At 38.2% G+C, this 25690-nt stretch overlaps 1 protein-coding gene across 2 annotated transcripts in view; it reads right to left on the bottom strand.

The window, feature by feature from the left end:
* CTDP1 (CTD phosphatase subunit 1) overlaps positions 1–25690 on the bottom strand; it is a 116554-nt gene that overhangs the window by 16421 nt on the left and 74443 nt on the right. For both annotated transcript variants that reach the window (XM_074829788.1, XM_074829777.1), the window contains one exon: positions 24146–24330. In XM_074829788.1, coding sequence (XP_074685889.1) covers positions 24146–24330 — 185 coding nt within the window. The remainder of the gene's footprint in view (positions 1–24145; positions 24331–25690) is intronic.

The raw sequence follows: 25690 nt of genomic DNA, 5'->3' as shown, positions 1-25690 counted from the left end.
AGTAATTTCAACACAGGAAAACTATTTTATCAAGGAGAAAAAAAAATTCAGACTACATCTCTGACAAGTAGAAAGAAGAAAGAAAGACCTGTAGAATTTCATGCAAAAATACAGCAAGATACATACATATATATATAAAAAATTGTTTCCCCATTTTGACATTGTGACCCTAGTGCAGTAACTGGAAAACTGGAATTTCACTGAATTATATCATGTTTGAAAAACCTTACTGAAGAATTTTCCATGCTTTTCTGATACAGAGCTCTCATTCAAATATATTTTTGTTGGAACTTGAAGTTTCAAAACCAAAAAGTTTGAGGGCCAAGTGTCAAAGATAGCTCTGGAACAATCCATATTTCATGCAACCACTTTCATTATGGAACACTAGCTTATGCCAGACTGAAAATGTTATTTCCCCTAAACTTCTACCTATGAAAACCCATTTATCAGAATCCTTACTCTCTTGCAAAACTGTGTTACTACAAACTCTGAATGGCAAAAGCAGTTGCTCATACTAAAGTACTTTCAAAGCTAGGCTAGTACTTTAAATACTGCACATTTTCCATGCCTTTATTCTGGAATTACTATTATGCATGTTACATTAAAAGCAAGGATAAAAAGATTTTTTTTTTTGAAACAAAAGGGGACTTGAGAAAAAAAATTACTATGTCATCCTAAGATTTGTATCACTCTCGGAAAAGTAGTTTACTCTGTGCTTACATCCTTACCATTGCAGCATGGACAGTGACATGTTAGAGGGCTACTCATGCACACACAAAATTGCCATTACTCCTCTGGCACCATACCTTCTGGTTAATAACAAATCTACACCTAAAGAGTTTCCTGCTTTCCACAGGATTAAGAGTGCTTTATGTGAAGGAGGAAAATGTACAAATATGAGTAGCATCTAGCTCTGCATGAGTTGCAGCTTTGCATCTGCAATGTTGTCTTCCCATTTTAATTTAAAAACATTACATTTCTTTCTTGAAAACTGGTTCGAAAAACCTGAGTTACGTTAAAGGGGGGGGGAAAAAAAGTGTATTTTGAATTGATGTGTTCTCCCTCATACTGGTTTCTCTCCAGTGACCAGTATTCTTTTTGCTACTTTGCTTTTGAAGATTAGTGAAATCTACACATTTCTCCCATTTGTCAAATACATACTAAGTACCTTCATCTGAAACCCGATGTAATACTTCAGTAGGCACAAATCACAGAATCACAGAATCATCTAGGTTGGAAGGGACCTTGAAGATCATCTAGTCCAACCGTTAACCTAGCACTGACAGATCCCAACTACACCATATCCCTCAGCGCTATGTCAACCTGCCTCTTGAGCACCTCCAGGGATGGGGAACCCACTACCTCCCTGGGCAGCCCATTCCAACGCCTAACAACCTGTTCTGTAAAGAAATGCTTCCTAATATCCAGTCGAAACCTCCCCTGGTGCAACTTGAGGCCATTACCTCTTGTCCTATCGCTTATTACTTGGTTCAAGAGACTCATCCCCAGCTCTCTGCAACCTCCTTTCAGGTAGTTGTAGAGGGCGATGAGGTCTCCCCTCAGCCTCCTCTTCTCCAGACTAAACAACCCCAGTTCCCTCAGCCGCTCCTCATACGACATGTGCTCCAGACCCTTCACCAGCTTTGTTGCCCTTCTCTGGACACGCTCGAGTCATTCAATGTCCTTTTTGTAGTGAGGGGCCCAAAACTGAACACAGGAATCGAGGTGCGGCCTCACCAGTGCCAAGTACAGGGGTAAGATCCCTTCCCTGTCCCTGCTGGCCACGCTATTTCTGATGCAAGCCAGGATGCCATTGGCCTTCTTGGCCACCTGGGCACACTGCTGGCTCATGTTCAGCCAGCTGTCAATCAACACCCCCAGGTCCCTCTCTGACTGGCAGCTCTCCAGCCACTCCTCCCCAAGCCTGTAGCGCTGCTGGGGGTTGTTGTGGCCCAAGTGCAGCACCCGGCATTTGGCCTTATTGAAACTCACACAGTTGGCCTTAGCCCATCGCTCCAGCCTGTCCAGATCTCTCTGCAGAGCCTCCCTACCCTCAAGCAGATCAACACTCCCACCCAACTTGGTGTCATCTGCAAACTTACTGAGGGTGCACTCAATCCCCTCGTCTAGATCATCAATAAAGATGTTAAACAGGAGTGGCCCCAAAACCGAGCCCTGGGGGACACCACTCGTGACCGGTCGCCAACTGGATTTAACTCCGTTCACCACAACTCTTTGGGCCCGGCCATCCAGACAGTTTTTTACCCAGCAAAGCATGCAGTAGGAAAAGGTAATCTCCCTTAAGTATTCCATAAGGAATCCACGAAGAGTTTCTTATAGTTTTTACCTCCCTCACAGAATCCTACCATAAATTTATAATGCATGTTAAAGAAACCTAAGGTTAATGGCTGTCAACACTGTTGTTTAATCTCTTAATTTACCACATAAATAAGAAAAATGTGTCATCATCAAGAATCATACTAGAAGAAAACTAAAGTAATGCATGTTTCCCACATGAAGCTGCAAGGACAAAGCTTGATTAATGATGCAACACACCTTAAATCCTCCAAATGTCACATTATTCATCAATTTCTTCTTAAGCATTAGATAGATGCACAAAGAATACATAAGATTATATTCCAGACAAGCATATGAAATATATTTTAATAAGAATACACAGTCAGCTTCCTACAAAATTCACTGATGAGTCTTCAGGGCAAAACTGCCCAGGTCAAGAGCAGCACAGATCCTTCTATTAGACCCAGGCTTATCCCTCAGAACTGATGCCTGAGTTTTGGCATCCAGTCCCGTCCCCCCCTCTTTTTTAAAAAAAATAATTGCTTAAGATAAGAAGAAACTATGACTGCATATTAAAAGCGAATCCCTTTATATTAATATCTGGCAGTTTCACTATAAAAAAATATTCCCTTCAAAATGCTTTATTTTTACCACATATACAAGACAGCAATCACCTAAAATTTCTTCTTACAGAGATTGTTTAAAATTTTTTTGTGTGGAACACAGCTTTATGTCTATGATACCCAGGAAATAATGGGTTTCAGTCTTCCCCTTCCTATATCTTATGATCTCCAGGTGGGAAGGACAATTGAGACATATATATGCACACACACATATGCAGTAAGGGCTGTGATTTTTAAAAGGAAGACATTTTGAGTTGATGATAGTCTTTTAAAATCAGAGTAGGGTTTTATAAATTGTCCTTTCAAAAAAATCTTAAAATTACCTATCTTATGTAATGGACACAGCTGACAACTTTCTGAAGCCTAAGGAAATAAGGAAGATGATAGATGATATTGAAGGGAGAAAATAAGTGATCAGGAGTACAGGCAGTATAAAAGCCTCAGCCAGCCCATGGAAATTACTCATTCACGTTTTTATTTTTAGAAAGATGCTATGGCATTTTCATCTAGAAGAGTGGCTTCAGATAATAGGAAGTCTGATCAATTACAGGGCTTTAAAATACTACCAGTGGGACTGACAGAGAATATCCAAGACCGGCACTACTGTACTTGAACTCTTAAGACATTAAGGGTATGATTCAGAAATTTCTCTTCCTCCAGCTTGGGAGACACTGAAAGACGTATCTAATAGAAAATGCAATCATCCCATTATCCCTGAAAGGTTTGCACCACTGAAAGGGTGCACACAGCAGGAAGAAACTCCAGCAATGACTCTGCCATGCAAGGCATGTGGGTGCTTTACAAGAGTGTATTTTCCTCTCTGTTGTCTTCAGAATTTGATTTTGCTGAGTTCTCTTCCCCCTGTCCCCTCCAGAACTACTCAGTTCCTTACATCAAACAACCATCGATGGCACTTCACATCTTTTCTATTAGTTTCACTAAAACTTGTACCTTCCTTTCTTCTTTTTTTACCTTCTTTTCTCCTCTAATTCAAATTCTCCCTCATCCTCATAAAAGAAACACGTCTTTTTGCCAAGACATCCAGCCATGTAAAAATTGAAAAGTGATGAAACAAAGAAGGGATCCCAAGATCAGAAAAACATTTATTTTTCAGTTGCTAGAACGAAAAACATTCCTTGATAAGCAATATCGATGTCATAGGCGTTACACCCTAATATTCACCTTATAAATTATACTTATGCCCTGAACTTCTGGAAATAAAGCATCAGCTTAAGGCTCACAGATCTTCCTTTATGAAGAGTGAAGAAGGTTAAATCCATATAAGGAGCTGGAAGAAGAACTTAATGAACACAGGAGATAGTAAGGGTTTGAGGGGTTGTTTTTGATATTAAAAAATGTAGCAATGCTAAAACTCTGCAGAAGGTGAGAGCAAATATCAAAGAAATTTTAATTGCTAGAGTGAAGGAAAACTTTCAAGGCTTGCAAGTATTTGTGTCACTGTTGTCAACCTCTTTTGGAAGATGAGCCTTTCTACTGAGAACATGCTATTTCCGCTCCTTTCTTCCATACTTTGATGCAATATATCAATAGCATCTAGAGATAGCTATTTTTATTCGGAACAGCTTTTAATAACTGGCTGCTGTTGATCAAATATTTTTACAGGAAACTATCCTTCCAAGAACACGTTTGACTGCAATGCTCCTTAGTTTTACTGCAGTTCAAAACAGGGGCAGACAAAGTCTGTGTGCTGAGGGTCACTTCCTTCCAGCAAGATATACAAAGATCCCATCAGTATCACAGGATAAGATGGGTTATCTTGACAATAGAAAACTCAGCCAATACAAGTATTATCAGGTGTAGTGGGAGCACAGTGGAAGAGACAACAGCAAAATTTAGATTCACTGATAGAAGCTGGAGCACTGCAAGACCCCAGATTTCTGTACCGCAACTCCAGAGAACATTCTCAGACGGGTGAAGAAAATAATCAGTGGAATAAAGGAAAAAAAACCCAAAACAAATCCTTCACAGAGATAGCGCACTGGAAACATCCTCCCGGAAACATCTAACTTGTACTGCATGGAGTCACCTCAGTTCTGGGGGGTTTATAACCTACCCAAAAGTGGCTACCCTGCTGGAAGTTGTGCTACTTCAAGGTGTTGGACCTGAATTGGTACTGTACTAGCTCAGCTTCAGCATTTCAGTGTCCATCATTACGTATCTAGCTCTCAGTTACGTTGCTCAAATATTTACTTCATGTTCCCTACTCCTCGATTGCACAGTATGGCCCCAACCTTCCTTCTAATGCCTACAACAGCACTGCACAGCGCTGAACCCAAGCAACAGAGGAGCCAATGAGGAGAGGTGCTCTGCTGGATCTTGTATTCACAAATGAGGAGAGGTCTTTTGAGGGTGTGGAGGTTGAAGGCAGCCTTGGCTGTAGTGACCATGAGATGCTAATGTCATCAAAGACAACAAGACCACAAGCATCAAATGGATGACTAGGGAAAATGTGGGCCTGCTGATGAATGGGGCAGGGGACCCAGTGACACAGGACATGGAAAAGGCTGAGGTACTGAATGCCACCTTTGCCTCAGCCTTTTCTTATTAGCAAGATTGGCCTTTAGGAGTCCCAGGTCCCAGAGAGCAGGGGCAAAGGCTGGAGCAAGGAAGATGTACCCTTAGTGGATGAGGATCAGGTCAGGGAATACTTGAGCAAAATGGACAAATTTACATTCATGGGCCTTAATGGGATATACCCATAAGTGTTGAGGGAGCTGACAGATGCCATTGTGAGGCCACTCTCAATCTTTAAGTGATCATAGTGGCTGGGAGAGGTGCCTGATGACTGGAGGAATGCAAATGTCACTCCTATCTTTAAAAAGGGCAAGAAGGAGGACCCAGGGAACTACAGGCCTATCTGCCTCATCTCAGTCCCTGGAAAAGTGATGGAGCAGCTAATTCTGGAAACCATTCCTAGGCATGTGAAGGACAAGTGATCAGGAGTGGTGAGCATGGCTTCACCAAGGGGAAATTGTGCTTGACCAACCTGATAACCTTCTACAATGAAATGACTGGCTTGGTAGATGAGGGAAAAACAGAGGATACTTCACCTAAGGCCTTTGACACTGTCTCTCATAAAATCCTCATAGAGAAGCTGTTGAAGCATGGGCTGGATTAGCAGACAGTGACGTAGATTGAAAACTGGCTAAATGGCCAGGCCCCAAGGGTCTATACTAGGTCCAGTCCCACTTAACATCTTTGTTAGTGATCTGGATGATAGGGTAGAGTGTTCCCTCAGCAAGGCTGCAGATGACAAAAAAACTGAGAGTGACTGATAGGCAACAGGGTTGTGCTGGCATCCAGAGTGACCTCGATAGGTTGGTGAAAATGGACTGACAGGAACCTCATGAAGTTGAGCAAAGAGAAGTGCAAAGTTCTGCACCTGGGGGTGAATAACCCCATGACCTGTACAAGGTGGGTGCTGACTGGCTAAAAAGTGGAAAAGGATTTGGGGTTCCTGGTGGACAACCAAGTTGAACCCCTGGTTCATGAACCAGCAGTGTGCCCTCATGGCTAAGAGGGCTAGTGGCATCCTGAGCTGCAGTAGGAGTGTTGCCAGCAGGTCGATTGAAGGAGGTGCTCCTTACCTTCTAAACTCAGCACTTGTGAGGCCACACCTGGAGCACTGTGTCCATTGCTGGGGTCCCCAGTACAAGAGAGACATGGACATACTGGAGAGAGTCCAACATAGGGCCACAAAGAAGGGACTGGAGCATCTCTGCTATGAGGAAAGGCTGAGAGAGCTGGGACTCTTTAGACTGGAGAAGAGAAGGCCTGAGCAGGGTGTGGATCTTATCAACATGTACAAATTTGTGAAGGGATAGTGTAAAGAAGATGGAGCCAGGCTCTCTTCCATGATGCCCAGTGACTGGGCAAGAGGCAACAGGCACAAACTGAAACACAGGAGGTGCCATCTGAACATCAGGAAACACTTTCTCACTGTGATGGTGACTAAGCACTGGTGCAGGTTACCCAGAGAAACTGTTGAGGCTTCATTCTTGGGATACTAAAAACTGCAGCATTACGATCTTGCCTCTCTAGCCGTTTTTAGAACACCTGTCTTACACATAAGTATTTAATGCTTCTCAGTCATGGAACACCAGAAATTTTATGATCATGTGAAGGGCCTGAAGCTGAAAAAACACTACATTAGACCTGCAGAGATCTCCCCTGTTATGGCTGATGCTCCCAGCGCCGAGCACCTTGGCACCCATCTGAGGGCTAGCAGACTTTGAGGAGACAAGTACTCACTTCCGGCACTCCCTTGCCCTTGCCTGTTCTCCCTGTCCTCTACCCAAACACATTCCAAATCTTCTGGAAAAAACAGCAGCACACTGGTCCTGCCTCCACCACAAAAGCACTAGAGCACAGAGATGGGCAGACAGCCACATGACTTGCTATAATGATACCTACTTTTCCCATCATTTTCATCCTCCATTGCCAAAACCATCCATTACATACTTCCCAGATGTGGATACGCCAGTCATAATCAATCACTGCATGGTCTCTAGTGTTTTACAGACTGATGCATCAGCGCTCTCGGAGAAAAAAGGACCACTGCTAAACAAACTTGGGCTATACATTATACAGACAAGATATTAACAGATCTATCTTTGCAAACCTACTGAAAATTTGAATCCCTCCTCCCCCGACAACTCGTGATACCAGAAGACCATGGAAAAGACAGAAAACAGGAATGGCTTCCTATGGCTGGAAAAGTTTCTAGTTTTCTTGCAAAGTTCTGGAAGAGAAAAAAATTTTTCAGGGGCTACTCAAGGTTTCTGGAACAAAATCCTACAGAATCCAAGAAGCTTGCTTTCCAAGTGAAATTCCCTTTGTTCATCTGGACTTCTCTAGCAAATACAGAAATATAGGCACAAAACTAGGTATGTGGATAAAACAGTTTCAAGCAAGAACACACAACACTATACCATTGAAAACATGGAGATTATGGTAGTTCATGACTAAGATTCTACAGAGAACAGAGTGAATAAATGAATAAGTACACATTCAGCTTTCTGATTTTCTCAATGCAGCAGCAGCTCACATATCTAGAACTGAAGACAGTATAAACTGTCTGTTAGGTTCTTCCCTGAGTGTATAAAAAAATGTGTTTGTAGACATTACAGATAATACAGCTTTGTCCAAAACTAAACTTCAAAATAAAAGCATAACTATAGAAACGTGCCATGTTACAGTAGTCTCTTTTCTCATCTCAAGACACAGCATGGCTGGTTTCCAATACAGATGATGTCTGGTAAGAGTGCAAGACATTTATTTGAATGAATGAGTGAAGTAGCGATTCTCAACTTCTTTGCAATCTCAGACTTAAGTCTAGTTTCATGCCTTACCAAAATTCCAGGATCTTCTACAAGTTTAAAGTACAAAAATCACTTATATGGCTACTTTTTGTGACAGACATTCCTCTTCTGGAGCAATGCTGTCATCTGCTTAGAAGCCCATCTATGTACAGACAACATAAATTTGATTTCTAGTTTCTGTTGGGTACATCACAATTCTGGTGGGCTACTTGCTTTACTAGGTAAGCATCCTAAACAGGAACTTAGTTTATGGAGAATTGACTTTTAATTATTGAAGCTTTTCACCTTTAAGTCTTCCTGCAGGCTGTAAATACAATTCATATACATAGCCAAGAGAAGAGTTTCTAATATAAATTATAATTTTCCAGTGCAATTGGATGACAGTAGATTCTTACAGACGACGTATTATAGGAGTAAAGCCAACTGTAAAATTGCAGAGAAAACTTCTCTGAAGAAAAACGAAGGTGAACTGCAACCACTTCTGTCTCCAACTTACTGAGTATTCAAATTAATTTTGTCAAGCATTTTTCTTAACAGTTTTCTTGACATACACATGCACACTGTGTACCAACAAGACTAATCAGCAGCTGGAAACACAACTGTAATTTAATCTGCAATTTAACTGAAGTTGTAGTAGGTATATTTTTAGTAACAGCTTGAAAATTTAGGCCATTAAATTCATTAACAAGCTTGAAGATATGAATGTCTCATCTACTTGAGTGTTTTTATAAAAAACTAAGCCATGCATTCATTTGGTTATATAGCTGATTTTGCCATTCATCAGTGCCACTCTTATAATTTAAGTAATTTACCACTTGAAATTTTAAAGTAAAGCAGTGTACTGCAATGTCCCAACATTGAAATGATCAAGAAGAAATAATACAAAATTGTGATCACTGCCTAGATACAAGAGACTATCAAAAGTGACAAAAAAGGAATTCAACCCTGAAAGCATACAAAAGTTTAAACTGAATAATATTCCCGGTGACCGATTTACTATTGCCTTGTTGATACTGTATGTACTGAGAAAATACATTTGGCATTCATGCACATGGGCCATATGGCTGATTAAAGGCAGACATAGAGTTTTACTTTGACGAGCTCTAAGCTCATCATGTGGATTGAAGGTGCATTAGTGGCTGGAGCACAGCAGGCAAGCTCTTGGAGTTAAATCCCAGCTTAGATTGACCTAAAGGAAAGGGTGAACCCTAAGAGCCCTCTGGGAGGCACACAAAAGCACTGCTTCAAAGGCACACTCCCAACCTGGGCTAAAACACTAATGTAGACACAACCTCTAAGTACCAGAGCACACGTTCACTACCACCATTTGCTTCTCTGAGAGGGGCATAACTACTACATACGCAGAGACTGCTTCTTCATTTCTCACAACTTTTCAAACATTTATCACCATGTGTGCTATAGTTTCTTCTCTGATTTATTTCTGAAGAAATTTGAAAGACATCATACATCCATTTATTTTATGCTTTTGCTAATTTTGTTTCTTGAACAGCTACAGTAGTTCAAACTATGCTTTATGACTTACGAGTTTTTAGACTTGTCCACATGAATTTTTCCATATGAGATCATAAAGCTCAATTACTTTAAATTAGGAACAGAATAAAATGCTTCTTTACCACAGCAACAGAGAAAACTAAACACAAAAGCTAAGAGTGAAGGACACACAGACTGGCTCTGAAAGTTTAAGATATTAATAGAAAGATAACTTCTCTTTAAAAACCAAGCAAATTGGTATAGCTTATATCTCAAAAATACCCCTGGGGAACAGTTCCCTCAATCAGATAGCAAATAAAGGGGAAAAATATTTTTCACTGAGATGATAATTAGGAGGTTTTTCACTTATATTAGAGCACTCCATTCAGTCTCCCTAAAAAGAAACGTTCAGTGCCAACCTCCCTTTCTAACGCTGTTGTCCTCTTTTGTGGCAGATCTCTCTGACACTGTTTCATTTGTGGAAATTAACTATTTTAGGGTTTTTTTTCCTTTATTTTTAAAATAGAAATGTAATATTCCTTAAACAATCCATTTAGTCAGGCATGCCTGAATTTTTTTTATACTATCATATGAAATAGCATATTGAAAATAGCACCACACATTTATGTTCCTTAGATCATATCTTACCTACCAATAGCTCAGCATCTTTTCATCCACCTGTGGGTTTACAAGGGTGTAGAAAACCCACTCCTCTGCACCTTTACCTGCTATTGGCACACCAATGTCGCAAAAGCCCGATAAAACTAACACCCATTTTTCAACCCAGCATTTCCATATGGTTTAAAGTTAGTCCCCCAGGCATAATGTACCATAGCTACACCTCATAGCTTTGGAGAAGGAGGAAACAAAAAAAAACCCTCTAGTTTTACAGGGCACTCATTATAGCAGATTGGAGACCTAATTTAACTCAATATTGAAAAAAAGCTTGAAAATCAAATTTTTGGCACAGAAAAGACCTACAGAGACCCTTCTGTTAGCAAAAACATTCTAGGAAGATTATACAGAATAAAACAGAGCAAACTGGGTTTAATCCTTTCACAGCAATGTAATTTTGAATCCTCTGAAAAGCAGTCTATGAAGCACTACAACTCCTGCGCATCCGACAAAGAAAAGTGAACAAGTTAGCTAAAAGACATAGTCCAGGCACAGCAAACAAGTAGAATATTTTTGCAAATACCATTATTTCAAATATTGTATATAAAAGAGCTATGTGATTCAATCTTAAAGTCAAAAGATTTCTGTAAATCTTAATAAAATACAACTCAGTAAAGTAGCTGTGAAATAGCATGTAGCATTAACACCGTAAACCTTTAACAAAAAACTATTTTCAAACTAATTTCTCTATGCATCTATTGTGGCTGAATTCAGAAAACTGAATTTCTCAGTGTATATATTTTTCAAATAGAAAAATAACATCAACGTAAAGCCGTAACATCCTTCACCATTTTCATGGAGGGGGGTGTGTGTTTATAAACCAGGCATAGAAAAACATATTTAACTCCATAAGTCACCTGAAGCGTAGACCTAAAGAGAGAATCCTTTACTGACTTTTACCAAATCTGTGTTCCTTATAGTCATTTAAAAGAAAGCAGTATTTCTGCCCAAATAAGAAAAAACCTCCAGAACAAAAGCAGACTTTAAACAGAAGTGAAGAATACTCCAAAACCAGCCAAAGACTGAACAGAGTCTGATGAGGTGGGAGGGGTGGCACAGGGATCTAAAGAGTTAGTGGGATTCCTTCATACCACTAACCCTCTTCACTGAGCCTGCCAAACCTTGCTGGAGAGCAAAAAGTTAAGTTCCACATAAACACTGTTTGGTAGCTTTTTCAGAAGATAGATGTCTTCCCAGTGGAAAAACATCAGAATATTATGCTGAAAAAGAAAATTTGTTTCTGCAGCCCCTCCCTGCAGGAAGCACTCCTTTCCCCTTTCTTCACTAAGTGACTTGCCCACAACAATACTTCTTTTGAACACAAGATAACTGTTAATTTTCTGCTATGAGGAGACACTGAAGAGCACCCAGTGGTCAATGTAGTTTTCCAAGCCACGAATAACAAACAAGCCTCACAATTCTTCTGGTGCTACAGATGTGAAAAGTAGTTTTGCTCTAACAAGATGATCTTGCATGATAGGGAAAAAACACCCCTGCCGGGCCCTTCCCCTCTGAGAAAACACACAGACAGGCACTGCTTGCAGTGAAGTCATGATGGATCTTCCATTGTGCTCTAATAATCAGAAGGAAAAAAAGCAAGCAGTTTCTCTGATAAGACAGCTTAAAAACTATATTCTGTAATAACTTTAAATTAATTACAGAATAACTCAGCATTTTACAAGAAAAACCAATGATGCTTAACCTCATTAAAGAGGAGACAGAACTCCCTGTCTTTCTGGTCACGCTGTTGCAGTACTGGCATTATCAGATACAGAGTGAAAGACTAGCAGTTACTTAACAGACAAATGACAACTAAACCCAAGGAAAAGCTTTAAACAATATAAATACAGTGGAAATTCTTCCTGATTTCTAAGAAGCCTACAGCTTTGCTTCTACAATGATTCAAGTCTACTGAGCAATATATTGCAAAATTTAAACGTGAAATTCTTTCAGGCAGTTGTTCAAGTTAAGACAACTGCTTTTCTCTGTTCTACACAGGTACAAATGTAACCCTTCATATCATCAAAATGAGATTTTAGGGGCAATATTTTGGCCAAAATATGCATGCAAACTTACAGACTTACATGACATTAGAATACCCATTCTCTCTATTGTAGAAGTCTTCAAATAGTCCTTCAAAAGAAAGACTGGATTAGCAAACTGCAATGTTACTTACACTTGCAAATGAAGCACAACCTGTTATATTTATTTGTGAGGCCACAGCATAAGAATGATTTTTAGAAGTATGTTTAAAAGTCAAATGATATGATTGGCATCTTTAAAAGGAAAAAAAAGAAATCTAGTTTAAAGATAAGTAAGTGGGGTGATAAACAGAAGCATGCTGACAAGTAGATGTAATTTTAAGAGCTTGGACAGTATTTCACTTTAATCAAATCTACTTTTCATGAAACTCAAACTCAACAAAGCATGGGCTTTAACTACATTTTTCAAGTATAGCCATCCTTTGTATGGTTTGCTCTCAAAACTAGATTTTTGTGCCCTGAAACAGAGACAAGAAGTACCACAGGGTGAGATTTACCTTACTAGGTGTAGACGTTCAATGTCAGTGAAATAAACTATCTCCCCAAACTAACTGTTTTTCCTTGAGGAGAGATGAGGGAATAGAATGACTGGTTCAGATACACACAAATTTGGAGAGCTCAATTTTACCAGGAATGTGAGAGACAAAGCTGAGAATCAACCTTAACAGTGTATCTCAAACAAAAGTATCAACTATCAAAAGAAATAATGTTCTTACTACTTAAAGAATGTGGTTAAATGTTGATGGGATGCACTTCAGTTGCCTAAAGCAACCGTAATGAACCTTTGAAGGTGGTTGCTAATAAGATCCTAACCTAATGAGACAAAGGTTACAGCTGAAGGACTCTGTTTTTAACAATACGTCTTTACCTTTAGAATCCTAAGTAGTTCGGATTACAGTACTTTTAGTTTCTCCAGCAGGAAATATTTGGTATAAAATACTTTACTAATCCTATAAAATGTGAATAAGGATGGGCTAACATGCCTAAAACTGCTGGGAGAAATACACATACTTGGAACTTTGACATATTTGGACAGTTTTCAAGAGGGACTGAAAAAGGCACATTCTTGATACATAAAGAACCTGTCACCTGAAATCCAGCACTCCAAAATCAAGGGCTACCAAGCCACAAAGAGTTTTTTTCAATACTGGAAAGCTAGTGGGGTTTTTTTGTTGGTTTGTTTTTGTTTTAACTTTCTCCCTGTAGCTTAAATGACTGAATCTTTTAAAAGTAATTTTTCCCAAAGCAACAAAGTGTGAAGCACAGAGCAAGTTGAGTATTTTAGCTCTAGCAGTTTGTCTGGCAAAGTTACAAGCCAGTAAAATGGAGTTATACAAGAAGGAAGTGTCAGGCAATTTAATGCTACTGATCCCACCTATTAAGTGTTTACCTGAACACCATTTCTGCAAAGACAAATGCCTTCCATCGTAACAACTTACCACCTGCCAAAGTCTCCATTCTGCCCTGTGGTGGTTTGACCTTGGCTAAATGCCAGGTACCCACCAAGTCACTCTATCACTTCCCCCCCTTCTCAACAGGGCAAAGAGGGGAAAGAAAATAAGATAGGTAAAAAAACCCTAAAACCAACCCTTGTGGGTAAAACAAAAGCAGTTTTAATGTAAGCAAAGTGAAGCAAGGGTCCGCACGCGGAAGCAAAAAGAAAACAGATTTATTCTCTACTTCCCATTAACAGGCGATGTCGGGCCTTCTCAGGAAGCAGGGCTCTGATACACGTAGTGGTTGCCTCGGAGGACCAAGGGTGACCCCACCCCCTCCCTCCTTTTTCCCAGCTTTATACTGAGCAGACGTCATATGGTATGGAATATCCCTTTGGTCAGTTCGGGTCAGCTGTCCTGGTTGTGTCCCCTCCCAAGATCTTGCCCACCCCGTCCCACTGTGGGGGGAAAATGTTGGAAAGAGCCTTGGTGCTGTGTAAGCACTACTCAGCAGTAGCCCCAACACCAGTGTGCTATCAACACCCTGCCAGCTCCCGACATAAAACACAGCACCATGAGGGCTGCTATAGGGGAAAACCAATTGCAGCTCAGCCAGATCCAGTACATGTCCACTTTGCTTTTCAGCCCTTTTAAGCTAAGTCAGTCCAGAAGGACTTCAAATGCAACAGGCTTGTAGGCACTACAGCAGTGCGATTTCTAGTTGGTACAACAGAAAAAAGTCTGGGTTGGATAAGTATTTTAGATATTTGCCCCGCATGAAAAAAATCTCTGCCAGGCTGCCGTTTTAATAATTATGCACTAACTCTTCACTGCCTACCTCCTCACACCATTAGAATACATTTTTACAAGACAACTGTGTGCACATCAGCAGTTAGTTTTATATCCATAAATATTTCACTACAACCCTAAACAAAGGTAATTAGGAATATTCTGAGAATATATTCTAACATATTAGTGAAACAGTGTGAATAAGTCGGGTGAAGAGGGGATAGATACAGTGCAGATATTTCAATATCAAGTTTATGAGAGAGTGTATATAAACTGAAAAATATTTCCGTGCTAAGAAAAAAACAGTGTCAACAATCAAACGTTCATTTCCTGTGTGTTTTTAATTTTATTGTTTAATTTAAGGATCTATCAATACCTTCTGCTTTTTTTGGTTTCCATTTATTCAACCCTCTGGATCTACAATTTTCTAGCTGGCAAACAGTGAAAATGAGTTGTTGCTTCAACATAGCACAGAAGGTAGAGGATTTTGGACTAGAAACATAAAAAAAATTTAAAAATCACCTCTGGAGGAAACAAAGTTATTTAATTAGAATTGATTCAAAAAGCTGTTATTACCCCAGTATCTTATTTTGTTGTGTAAAAATTCTGGATAACACGAGAGCTTTCAAGTGAAAACATTCCTAAATGGAAACTTATCTTTAATGTTTACAGTGGACACTCATTCAATAATGATATTTAAGTACAGAAGCAAAATATGCTTTGCATGCCCAGAGCCCTCTTCCTTCTTAGAGTCTTCATCAAAATCACTTCCAAACAGAAGTGACATTAAAATTCTGCAGAACAGCCGGCTCATGTGAAAACAGCAAGATGTGCTGCCAACACGAGCGCTTGTCTTTAGAAGCTGATCCTGGATTTCAGTCTGGAGTGCTTCACCATTGCTTCTGGAAGAAAACTAACTGAAGCTGCAGTAATTTTTTAATTGCTTATGTACTACATACAAAGAGTCTGTTTACTTCCAAACCGTTAGAAAGGCAAGGGAATCCAGTCATTTAAACATACTCTTAGCTTGTTGTAACTGTGAGAACGATCGTTATATCAGGGAAAATTTGTACCACCAGAAAACAATGACAAAAATTTCCAGTTTGGAAACTGGATTCAATTCACACCTTTGGAAAAAAGGAAGTTGATGGAAGTTTCAGTTTTTAATGCCTTAAAATATCCCTCTTGAATAGCCACCCAAACTATTCACAAGAGTACTGTACAGACTTGAAACACACTAGCTAGTTCAGGTCTTTTATTACTCATATCAGTAAAGTTTTAAACCCAAGAAAAAAGTACTTGTGGTAACCTTGCAAAAATTTTAATCAGAATTTTCTGTTATATAAACTAAATATTAATCATATTCTCTTATTACCTGAAGCACGTTTTCTTCTCCCAGATGGTGAATTTAGAATGTTGAATTAGACTGAATTTATAAGAAATTAGACTAACCACAGTAATAATTACAGAGACAAATTCGGGCTGTTCTCTGTGAAACAAGCTCAAACTTTTCCCAACAACTTGAAACTTAAGAATTGTAACAGTCTATAAAATTGGAGCCATCACATCTTCCATACTGAGCTTCCTTTACTTGCTTCACCTTAAGAATAGGAGTTTCCAGGGAAGTACCCTCAAGCTGACAAATGCCACCTATCACTGCAAATTCTTAAAGCAAATCAAGTTTCCCACAACTGGGAGAGGAGGTGGTTGCCTGTCAAGGGTCTTTAATTTTGTAGAGTTTAGGTCTGTTTTTTTTTTCTACTCAGTGATTATTCATTGTCTTCAGAGGCTGAGTAGGTTTCCTCCTTTGGTGAGGAGACATACTGGATCTCACTGAAATGGAGTGAGACGTTCATTAAAATGTAGTATTCAAGCAGGAAAACTACATTTATTTACCCAATTACGTCACGGAACAGTAATGAGCTGCTGTTCCTATCAAACATATTTTGTTTGATTTGGGATTCATTATCTCATTGCCAATATAAATAAATGGACTGTATTTGCTTTCTGAAGTTTTCCAGCAACCTTGATTCCACCCAGAGAGCTTAAACCACCCAAACAAGCTGCAAGATTCAACTTAATTCACCAATGCTTAACTGAAATGCTGCTTCTGCAATACAAAGATAGATGTAATAAGTTTTGAGGGAACACAGTCTTTAAGGCAAGACATTTTCCTCTGTAATCCCACAGCCATTGACATGACAGGCCCACTGCCAAAACCACAGTGCAGTTTTAGAAATGGTCTGATACTCCAGTTCAGGCCAATTCCAATAACTAACTCCAGTTCTTACAGAGGGAGATCTGAATGGGAGACTTACAAAAGGACCTCTTTTGGTATTATGCATGATTAAACTCTACTGCTCCAGAAACTTAAGTAGATCAGAGTAAGCACACATCCGAGATTCAGATTAAACCTCTGAAGCAATTACTTGGGAAAAGATATATCAATGAGAGCAAAATAAAGTTAAATTTTTCTTCAGACAAACAAAAATTTCCAATTACATACAATGACAATAGTAGTTTACTTTAAGATTTATTCACTCTGGAATTAAGCATAACGTTTTCTTGAACATTCAAATGTTGATCACATACAGAAATACTGATCCCCTCTTCATTTTGCAGTTAGCCATCACTGAGTGTCCCTTTAAATAAAATCTACTTCAAGGGAAAGGAGCTAATGCAAGATTTAATTCTTAAAATTAACTTCACACAATGTGTTCTGTCTAGGGTGACCTTACAGAGAGGCTCAGTCAGACAGACTGCTTGACAATTAAGTGAGTTATGCTGATGCAGCAAGTGATCCAGAAGGCAGGAAAGGATGACTTCAAACCACCAATATTTCTAAATGTAGATATTTTCTAAAGATCAAATCAACAGTATACTTCATTTAGAGAGGAATTCTGGAAGATTGTACAGTGTAATAACACTAAGAGTTTACTCATGAAATAATGCAATGAGTTGCTTGGATAAGAAAACAAGAGGACCACCATTCTTTGGCAGAATGCTTGAATTTCTACAATGATCTTGTCAGTCATATTTGAGATGTGGTGCTGGCTATTAAGGGTACTTTCAACAAGACTGACCATATACAAGTTAGTTCCTTAATATGTTTTGAATAGATTGTCACTGAAATTGTTTTTGAAAAATTCAGATGACTATGAATAACAAATGCAAGGCTGACAGACTGGGAATCATTGAGCTGTAAAAACTTAGGTCCCAAGATTCTCAAAGCCGAGTGTCTTGAGACTGGGAACTGGAAGAAAGTTACAGTGACAGTGAATATACTGGTTTAATAAGGATAAAGGGTGTCATCAACAAAATTTTGCACGGGAGTTTGCAGCAGTCTTTTCTGGCAGCAAGAAAGCAAGCAAAACTAATTTCTGTCTTCTAGCAGGGTGGCTGTTGAAAGGAAGTGCTATTATATTTGATAGAAAACACTTAAAAGAATCAAAATATCACTGTTCCTTTTAAAAGTCTAGTAAATGGGTACAGAAAAGACAATTGAGGGACTTCTGAGACTCTGAGCTCAGTTTTCCTTGATTATGAACTAGCAAGCCTTTTCTATTGATAGCTGAAGTTTTACCTTACATGAATCATGTAACAGCTGTACTTTAATTTAAACCACTATTCTCATTTGTTAAGACAACAGATAGACAGATTAACAAAACCTGTTTTGGAAGAACTCAAAGGATACCTTCAACATGCAGACTGTTTCTGATCAGACAGACAAAATGAGTAAAATAATTTGCTTTAGTTCAGAGTTCAAAGATTTATTCTATGTAGGGTTTCAAAGACTGGAGGCTCCCTGAAAGACTTCAGATCAATACCACTCTGTAGCAAAGCAACCTAAAATGCTTCTTTCTTGAATTTAGTAAAAAATACCTATCAGAAACTCACAGTGTGAATGTACAAAAGTAGAAGGCATTTCAGATGTTCTGAAAATAATTTGTAGTCCAACTGTAAAGTACTATTTCATATATATCTTTTATAACTTACCCATTTGTTCCTAAAATTATGATTTCTCCATCAGTCAAAAATATAATCTATTTGGGATTAATGGAGAAATTATCAGTAATTAATTTTGCTAAAGGAAGCATTTCACAGAGGCTGTACTTTTGTAAAGGAAGTTTAAATCCTGCAAGCAAAATTTCGTTGCTAATAGATTAGATATCCCTTCTAGTTATTAGATTTCTTCTCACTAGTTATTCAGAGGAGAATACTTCCTTCTTAAGCTGAAAAACATGTCTTAACACAAGTACTGAAATTTTCATTCCAAAGTAAAGAAATTCTCAGCAGAGCAACCATTAGCCCTTACACCAGATTTACACAAGCTGAAGTTACCAAGACTGGAACTAAACACTGTAAAAGCACTGGCCTTGGCACTGTGAATTGAGAGCATTCAGAAAGAAGTTTATTAAAACAGAGTGCATTGGGAACCTGAACAAAACCTATGAAAAATCAAATGAAAAATCCATACAGGTCTTCAGTGAATACATGATCAAACCTGATGTATGTGAAGTCTAAATAAAGTTAACTGCTTAACAATAGACAGACAGAAGTGTGGTTTATGAGTATACTTCAAATAACCACCATACTTTACATAACATAGTTGTACCTTTCATGACTAAAATAATCCACTCAAAGACTCATTGCATCACTGCATCAATCTGTTTCATGTTTGCCACCTTCCTCCTCCATTCCCACTCACCCTCAGGGGAAGGCCTCTCCTGTCGGTAGTCAACCCGTGCAAAAAACAGAAAAAATAACCCGCCTGCCCACACATGAAAACTGCCCTTTAGCAAACACCAAGCTGCAAAAGTCCATGGACAATGACGTGAACTGTACTTTGGCAGCACAGGGATGCAAAATCAGCATCTGCCTCCAACCCTCTGTGCTTCAGGAAGACCTAGAAGCCTTCAGTAGCCCCAGCATCCAAACAGTCTTTCCCATGAAGGAGCAGTCACCACTCCTTTACTTCTCAACAACTTCCCACAGTATAACAAGCCCTTAAGCTTACTAGAAACTGGAGACCTCTGAGGAAGACTCTCCATATCATGGTGACTATTAACAACAAATAGAATACTGCTACAACAGTGCAGTTTCCTACTTAAAAGTTATTAAAATTATAACATACTGATTCTCTGAAAACTAATATTATGGCATAGGTAAATGAACGGCATTGTTTTTTACTTCAGTGTCACTCCTGGGCTCATTTCCCATTGTTTAAAGTACTCTCTGCTTAGACTGTAATCCCTCAGGCACAAGTGAGGCACGTGAAGAGGTACTGGATACCAGGGTGTTTGCAGCATGAGCTATCCTTCAAAAATCTGAAGGCTCCCCATCACGTCCTTTCCCTCAAGAATTAGAGCCTGACTGCAAAGCCTGCACTAAAACATATGAACACAGAAATGGAAGGGTTTATCTGGACCATCAGTTCAGCAGCTCACATGAATATAAGTACTCACTAACTAAAGTAGTATTATGTGATTTTTGTTTTTCCTGCTAACTCCCACTCATCACAAAATACTTCCAATATCTTAAAGAAATTTAGGTGTATTACAGAAGACCACATGCCACAGCTATAAGCCATGCCACTGGAAGACTGCAATAGAGAAGGTACATCTCAAATTCCTGTTTTGTTGCCCCAATTCCTTTAGCATTTCAATTTATTAAATGAAGCGCACTCCATTTCCTAGTTCAGCAATACAACTGAAGCATTTAACTATTTTCAAAGTCTGCTCTGCATCAGAAAAATAGGCAAGTCAATAGACACAGGGCTTCACATCTCTAATAGAAATTTCCAGGATCTACAAACTGAAAGAGGCTAAACCCCAACCTTTGACAAATTGCTCGGCTAATTTTCTCAACAGCATTATTTATTTCATATGCCTGTCCATCCTTCTACCAAATATAATTTTTTGAGTCTGCCACATCCTTTCACCTGATTTTCCCCTCTTCCTACGAAGACCAGTATTAAAGCACATTAACACAGAATATATTTGTTCGACACATTATTATTATGGCAACTACACAATATGCAAGTTTAAGATAAGGGGAAATATGAGAACTGCAAATGCATTCGCTATTACTCAAGTCTCAACGGCGACAGCAGAGTGAAATCAAAATGCACTTGAAAAATAAAGCAAACTGCACTGGCAACTTAAAGCTTGAAATACCTCAACTAATTAGATACCTATTGTTGCTAGGTATATACTGTGCTATGTAAGCTAAACATTCTCTTACAAACAAATTCTATTTGTACTAGTTTCAAAAGCTTTTTCATATTACATATCATTAAGTGTTACTAACACTTATTAAAAAAATACCTGTGCACTTTCATGATTTATAACCCCTTATTCATAACTTAGAGCAATAAATTTCATGTGTGACCTGTTTCAACTACCTTAAGTGGAATTTCAGTCTAAGTAGAAAATTTTAGTAGAACTGTGAGGGGGCTCAAGTCCAGCTCCAGCTGAAGTCAGGCTCCTGTTTGCTTCAACAAAAGCTGAATCAGAGCTCTAAGCAATTCTTTCATTTCAAAAAATTAGGTAAGAAGCATCGCAGGAAAATACTATCTACACAAAGATCAAGACTATTTAAGAATTAAAACTTGCTTACCTCCTTTAGATTTTCTAAATAAAAGTAAGCTGCAAATGCATTTTATTGTTTTGCAGGTCATAATCACAAGAGGCTAATCAAATGTGAGTAGTACAAACAACTACAGGTTAATTTGCTAATTTCTATTTCATTATTTTCCACAGTATGAAACTCACATTCATTGTTTGGTCTATGCTGTACTCTATCTCACAAATGTCAGGTTAAAAGGCAAGCATTTTAAGTTGCATAAGAAACTAGGATTTTAAAACAACTGTAGGCTGTCAAATTGCAACCTAACCGCATGGGTACCTACCAAAAGTCATAAATGTAAAGGGATGTAGGAAAGATGCTGTACTTCTTCCCCAGTAGCTATCAGATTTCTCAAAGATTATTTTTCTTCTCCATTCATGAGAATTTTAGAAGTGGCACCAGAGAAATGATCAAGGTATTCTGTAGATTAACATTAAACAGAAGTGCTAGACTTCTACCCTGTAAGTGCTATGGTTCCAGTGTCAGTAACTACTAGACAGGTGTAATGGAGCAATGAAGCATTGCTTTACCAGAAACTTGCAGTCTCTGCTGGCCCCATCTCTGCTACGAATGAGCTGAGCCAGAACATGAAAGTACTGGATGATATATGGACTGCCCTTCTCTTGTTCATCTTCTGTTTTCCGGAAACATTAATAACTAAAATATGGACATCAGGGTGATCGTAACAAGTTGTGAAATAATGATTTAAACAGTGGTCCAGGGTGGATTTACATAATGAATAGTTGGGACTGGCTTTTAGAATATAAAGCCTCTGTTTTCTTAATATGGCAAGAGGTGATGGTGTTCATGGTAACAAATAACTTGTGACTTCAGGCTGTATGACAGAGCAGAAATAATAGAAAATTATTAAATACAATTTCAGCCTCATTATGCTCCTAACACCCCAAAGACTCCAAATTTTCAGAAGAGAAGCTTCAGATCTTGTTGGGACGCATATGCTTGTATAGCACTTAGCTTTTAGAAATGTGTCCCCCAGAAACTCTAGCTAGTATTTCTGTTGGAGTGGACTAAACTCCTGGAGATTTTAATCCTGCTGTTTAACAGCTGTATCTCTTTAGCACATACAACACTGACTGACCAAGAAAACATCAATTTAAAGCTTCAGACTTAAAATGGAATGAGGATGATGGGCGGAGGCTCCTTTCTATCAACCAGAATTTCCTGCCTAGCAGACACTGGGTCAGCATCCGAACCAGTACTTTGTAAGTACATCTTCTGGCACAGCATTCAGGTTCAATCCTGATGCAATTTAAAAAACTGACAGGGAAACTCTTAAGAGGTAGAAAGGTCAAAAATAGAAAAAGGTACTTAAGAAGCCGCTCAAAAGACTTTATTCTAGCAACAACTCTTCTACCTTTCCATGGCTTCTGAGTGTACAAGTACTGCCAAGCTTACTTGTGAACTTTCCTGTATAGAGCAATAATTGATTATAAATGTACTTTATCTTTGTAAACCACACATGGGGAATAGTATTTAGCAGTAACCCTAAGCAATATTCCTTAATACGATTCTTTTTGCCTTTTGTTTTTCAGAGTTTGGTGCATTTTCTACTGAACAAAACATCACAGTATTAAGATGAATTAACAACGACATGCCACCACTATGCCTTGCTGCTTCAAATGGTATTCTAAAAATATTCATCACTGGCTTACATTTCCTCTTCCAAACTTCATTTAGGAAGGAATTTTTCTTCTAGCTACTTGAGACAGATTAAGTTCTTATACCTTTTAGACTGACATTTTTCTGAAGATGCTTAAAGATTAGAAATGCACATGATAAACTAAAACACCTGTGGAAAGTTCCCATGTAGCTCTTTCTCTGATAAACCCCTGACACACAGCAACATTGCTACCCCAATCAGAATCTCCTCATGAATATTTATGTCTCTCATTCTGTGGTGGTTTTTGCAATTTCTCTCATACATTCTTTGTGCGCTAGAACAAAGCTCACAGAAGTTAAAATAATGTAAATAAGTTGCTTAAGTCCTAATACTTGTATTATCCTCCATTAAGGAAAAACTATTAGAGTTTAAATTCTTATGACTGAGAACACAGTCCGGTTATGAGAGCAGAAAGAAACTACAATGCATATCTGAGTCATGTTTGCACTTTTAGCACTTTGTGGTACAGGATGATGATCCCAACAACTGCAAATTAAAACTGCTATAATCTTCATCTTATATTGTTCTCTATATATTGTTAGGTTTAAAAACTGTTAAGGGACTGCAGATTGAAAACAATCCTTACCATATTTAAAGTAAGCACTTATTTTATCAATTTCTAATTTACCAGCAAATCTGTTGATAGTTGTCATTCAACAGTCAATGCTGGGACACTAAAATAAAATTTGCAGAAGAGACTAGCAAGTCTAAATTTCTTTCTAAGGAGAAAACCATCTCAACCTCATTTTTATGAATGTCCCATATAAGTGTATCTCAAAAATTCAGGATAAAAAAAATAGCTTTCCGAAACCATGCTTTATTTTACTTAAAGTAACACTGCAGATGACATCCTGTATCTGATTCAGGATCAAGACTACTTAAAAATAAGTGCACTTCAGTGGTCTTCAGTTGTTCAAAACAGGCACTATCCTGGTTCTCAACAGATATTTACTATGACCATTTCCTTAAATCAATCCCAAAACGTTGCAGAGGTAATCATGACAGTTTCACAGTTACAAAAAGTTACCCACATACAGATGTTAATAACAACAAAGACTGCATTGTCAAAAAGCATGCTTAATAGCACACAAACACAATGAAACATCATTAACGCTTCTTTTTACATTTGAAAAACTCATACCTCGGTACACTGCCTGTTAAGCTTCTTTCACTTGATGATGATGATGACGATGATGATCCAGGTCTCTGATCTGTTTTCATTCCTAGAGTCTCTGTTGCACTAATCTGAGGTTTTTCACCTTCCTCTTCTGGCTTTTTTTTTTCACTATCACTTTCATCACTGCCTTCTCCTAAGATGTCATCCACCTGTCAAAGAGTGGAGAGTCAGTGTATCCTCTAACAGACTATTTTATACCAATTTTTCATAATTATTGGATTGCTCTTAAATAATCATTAAGAATATGCTTCAACTTTCCTTGACCTTCTCTGTGAAAATTCAAATTAAACCCCAACGTCTTCAACACAGTTTCACTAACAGCTCTATTTCTATTCAAATGAAATATATTTAGTCTATGTTTAACTTAAGATATACATACTCACATACATGATAGTCACATTTGAAGGTGTTTGCATTTTATTATAACATGAACAGCTGTAAACAAGAAACTGTATTATGAAAAAAGTGCTGTCATGAAATTAAAGGGATAGATGTTCTATACTATTATAACATAGTAACATATTTTATACTATACATATTTTATACTATTATAACATATAAAAGCATTTGGGAAAGGCATATTAAAATCTCTAGCTAATGAGTATTCTTATATTTACAGGTGTTCCTTGATAGATATATAACTTTAAAGAAGTGTATAACACTGTATGAATGGAACAGAACATACAGAACCCTATTCTAACCAGGTTGTTTGTGCTAATATAGGCAAATCTATAAAATGTTTGCATATTTCATTAAATAATTGTTTGGCCTTTGCTTCTGAAAAGTCAGCATGGGATTTGATGCTCCTCTAAAAACACGCTAATTTGCTCTGACAGGTCTGGAACTACTGAAACCACCATTAAAAGCAAATCATACTCATGAGCTACTCTGCCGAGCTTCAAAAGGTTATATTCTCTTTGAGTTGGCATTCAACCTTCAGAAAGAGACGAAAACATGAAAAAACATCGGTGAAGATCCCACAGTCTCTATTTTTGTAAATGACAGAGGGCATGGAAAGAAACCATGTGTGAGTTTCTCTACTGAGATTTAAGAATGTTTCCTAAAAGCAGCTTATCTCAGCATAAGTTAAAATATGCTTCACAACTACTATTTGTTCTCACTAATGCCACATGTGCTTTATCAAGAAGAAAAACTCTGTTGATGAACATGGATCAAAAGACTGCTTATATACTGCTTTTACACTGATAATCCCAAAAACTAGAAGAAAGCTGTGAGAAAGTCACTTATATCTGGTCCTTTATAAATACACCTCTAATTTCTTTGTTTACCTTGATATCCATGGAAGGAAAGTCAAAGTTGCCCTCTGTTTATCAAACTAAACACAAAAGATCTACACCTTGCCAGTACTCAACTGGAAATATGGTAGAAGTAAATGAAATACCTTTTCAGAAAAAGGGAACTCAAGGGAGAGCTTGCAAGCAATGAAGGAGAGGAAATAGAAAATAAGAAGTTATGGAATGGGTCTTTAACTGTTACCATTCTTTTTCT

The sequence above is a fragment of the Strix aluco genome, chromosome 1 (assembly GCF_031877795.1).
Source record: "Strix aluco isolate bStrAlu1 chromosome 1, bStrAlu1.hap1, whole genome shotgun sequence".
Classification (NCBI taxonomy): Eukaryota; Metazoa; Chordata; class Aves; order Strigiformes; family Strigidae; genus Strix; species Strix aluco.
The sequence above is the reverse complement of the archived record's forward strand: the minus strand, read 5'-3'. Positions and strand labels throughout refer to the sequence as shown.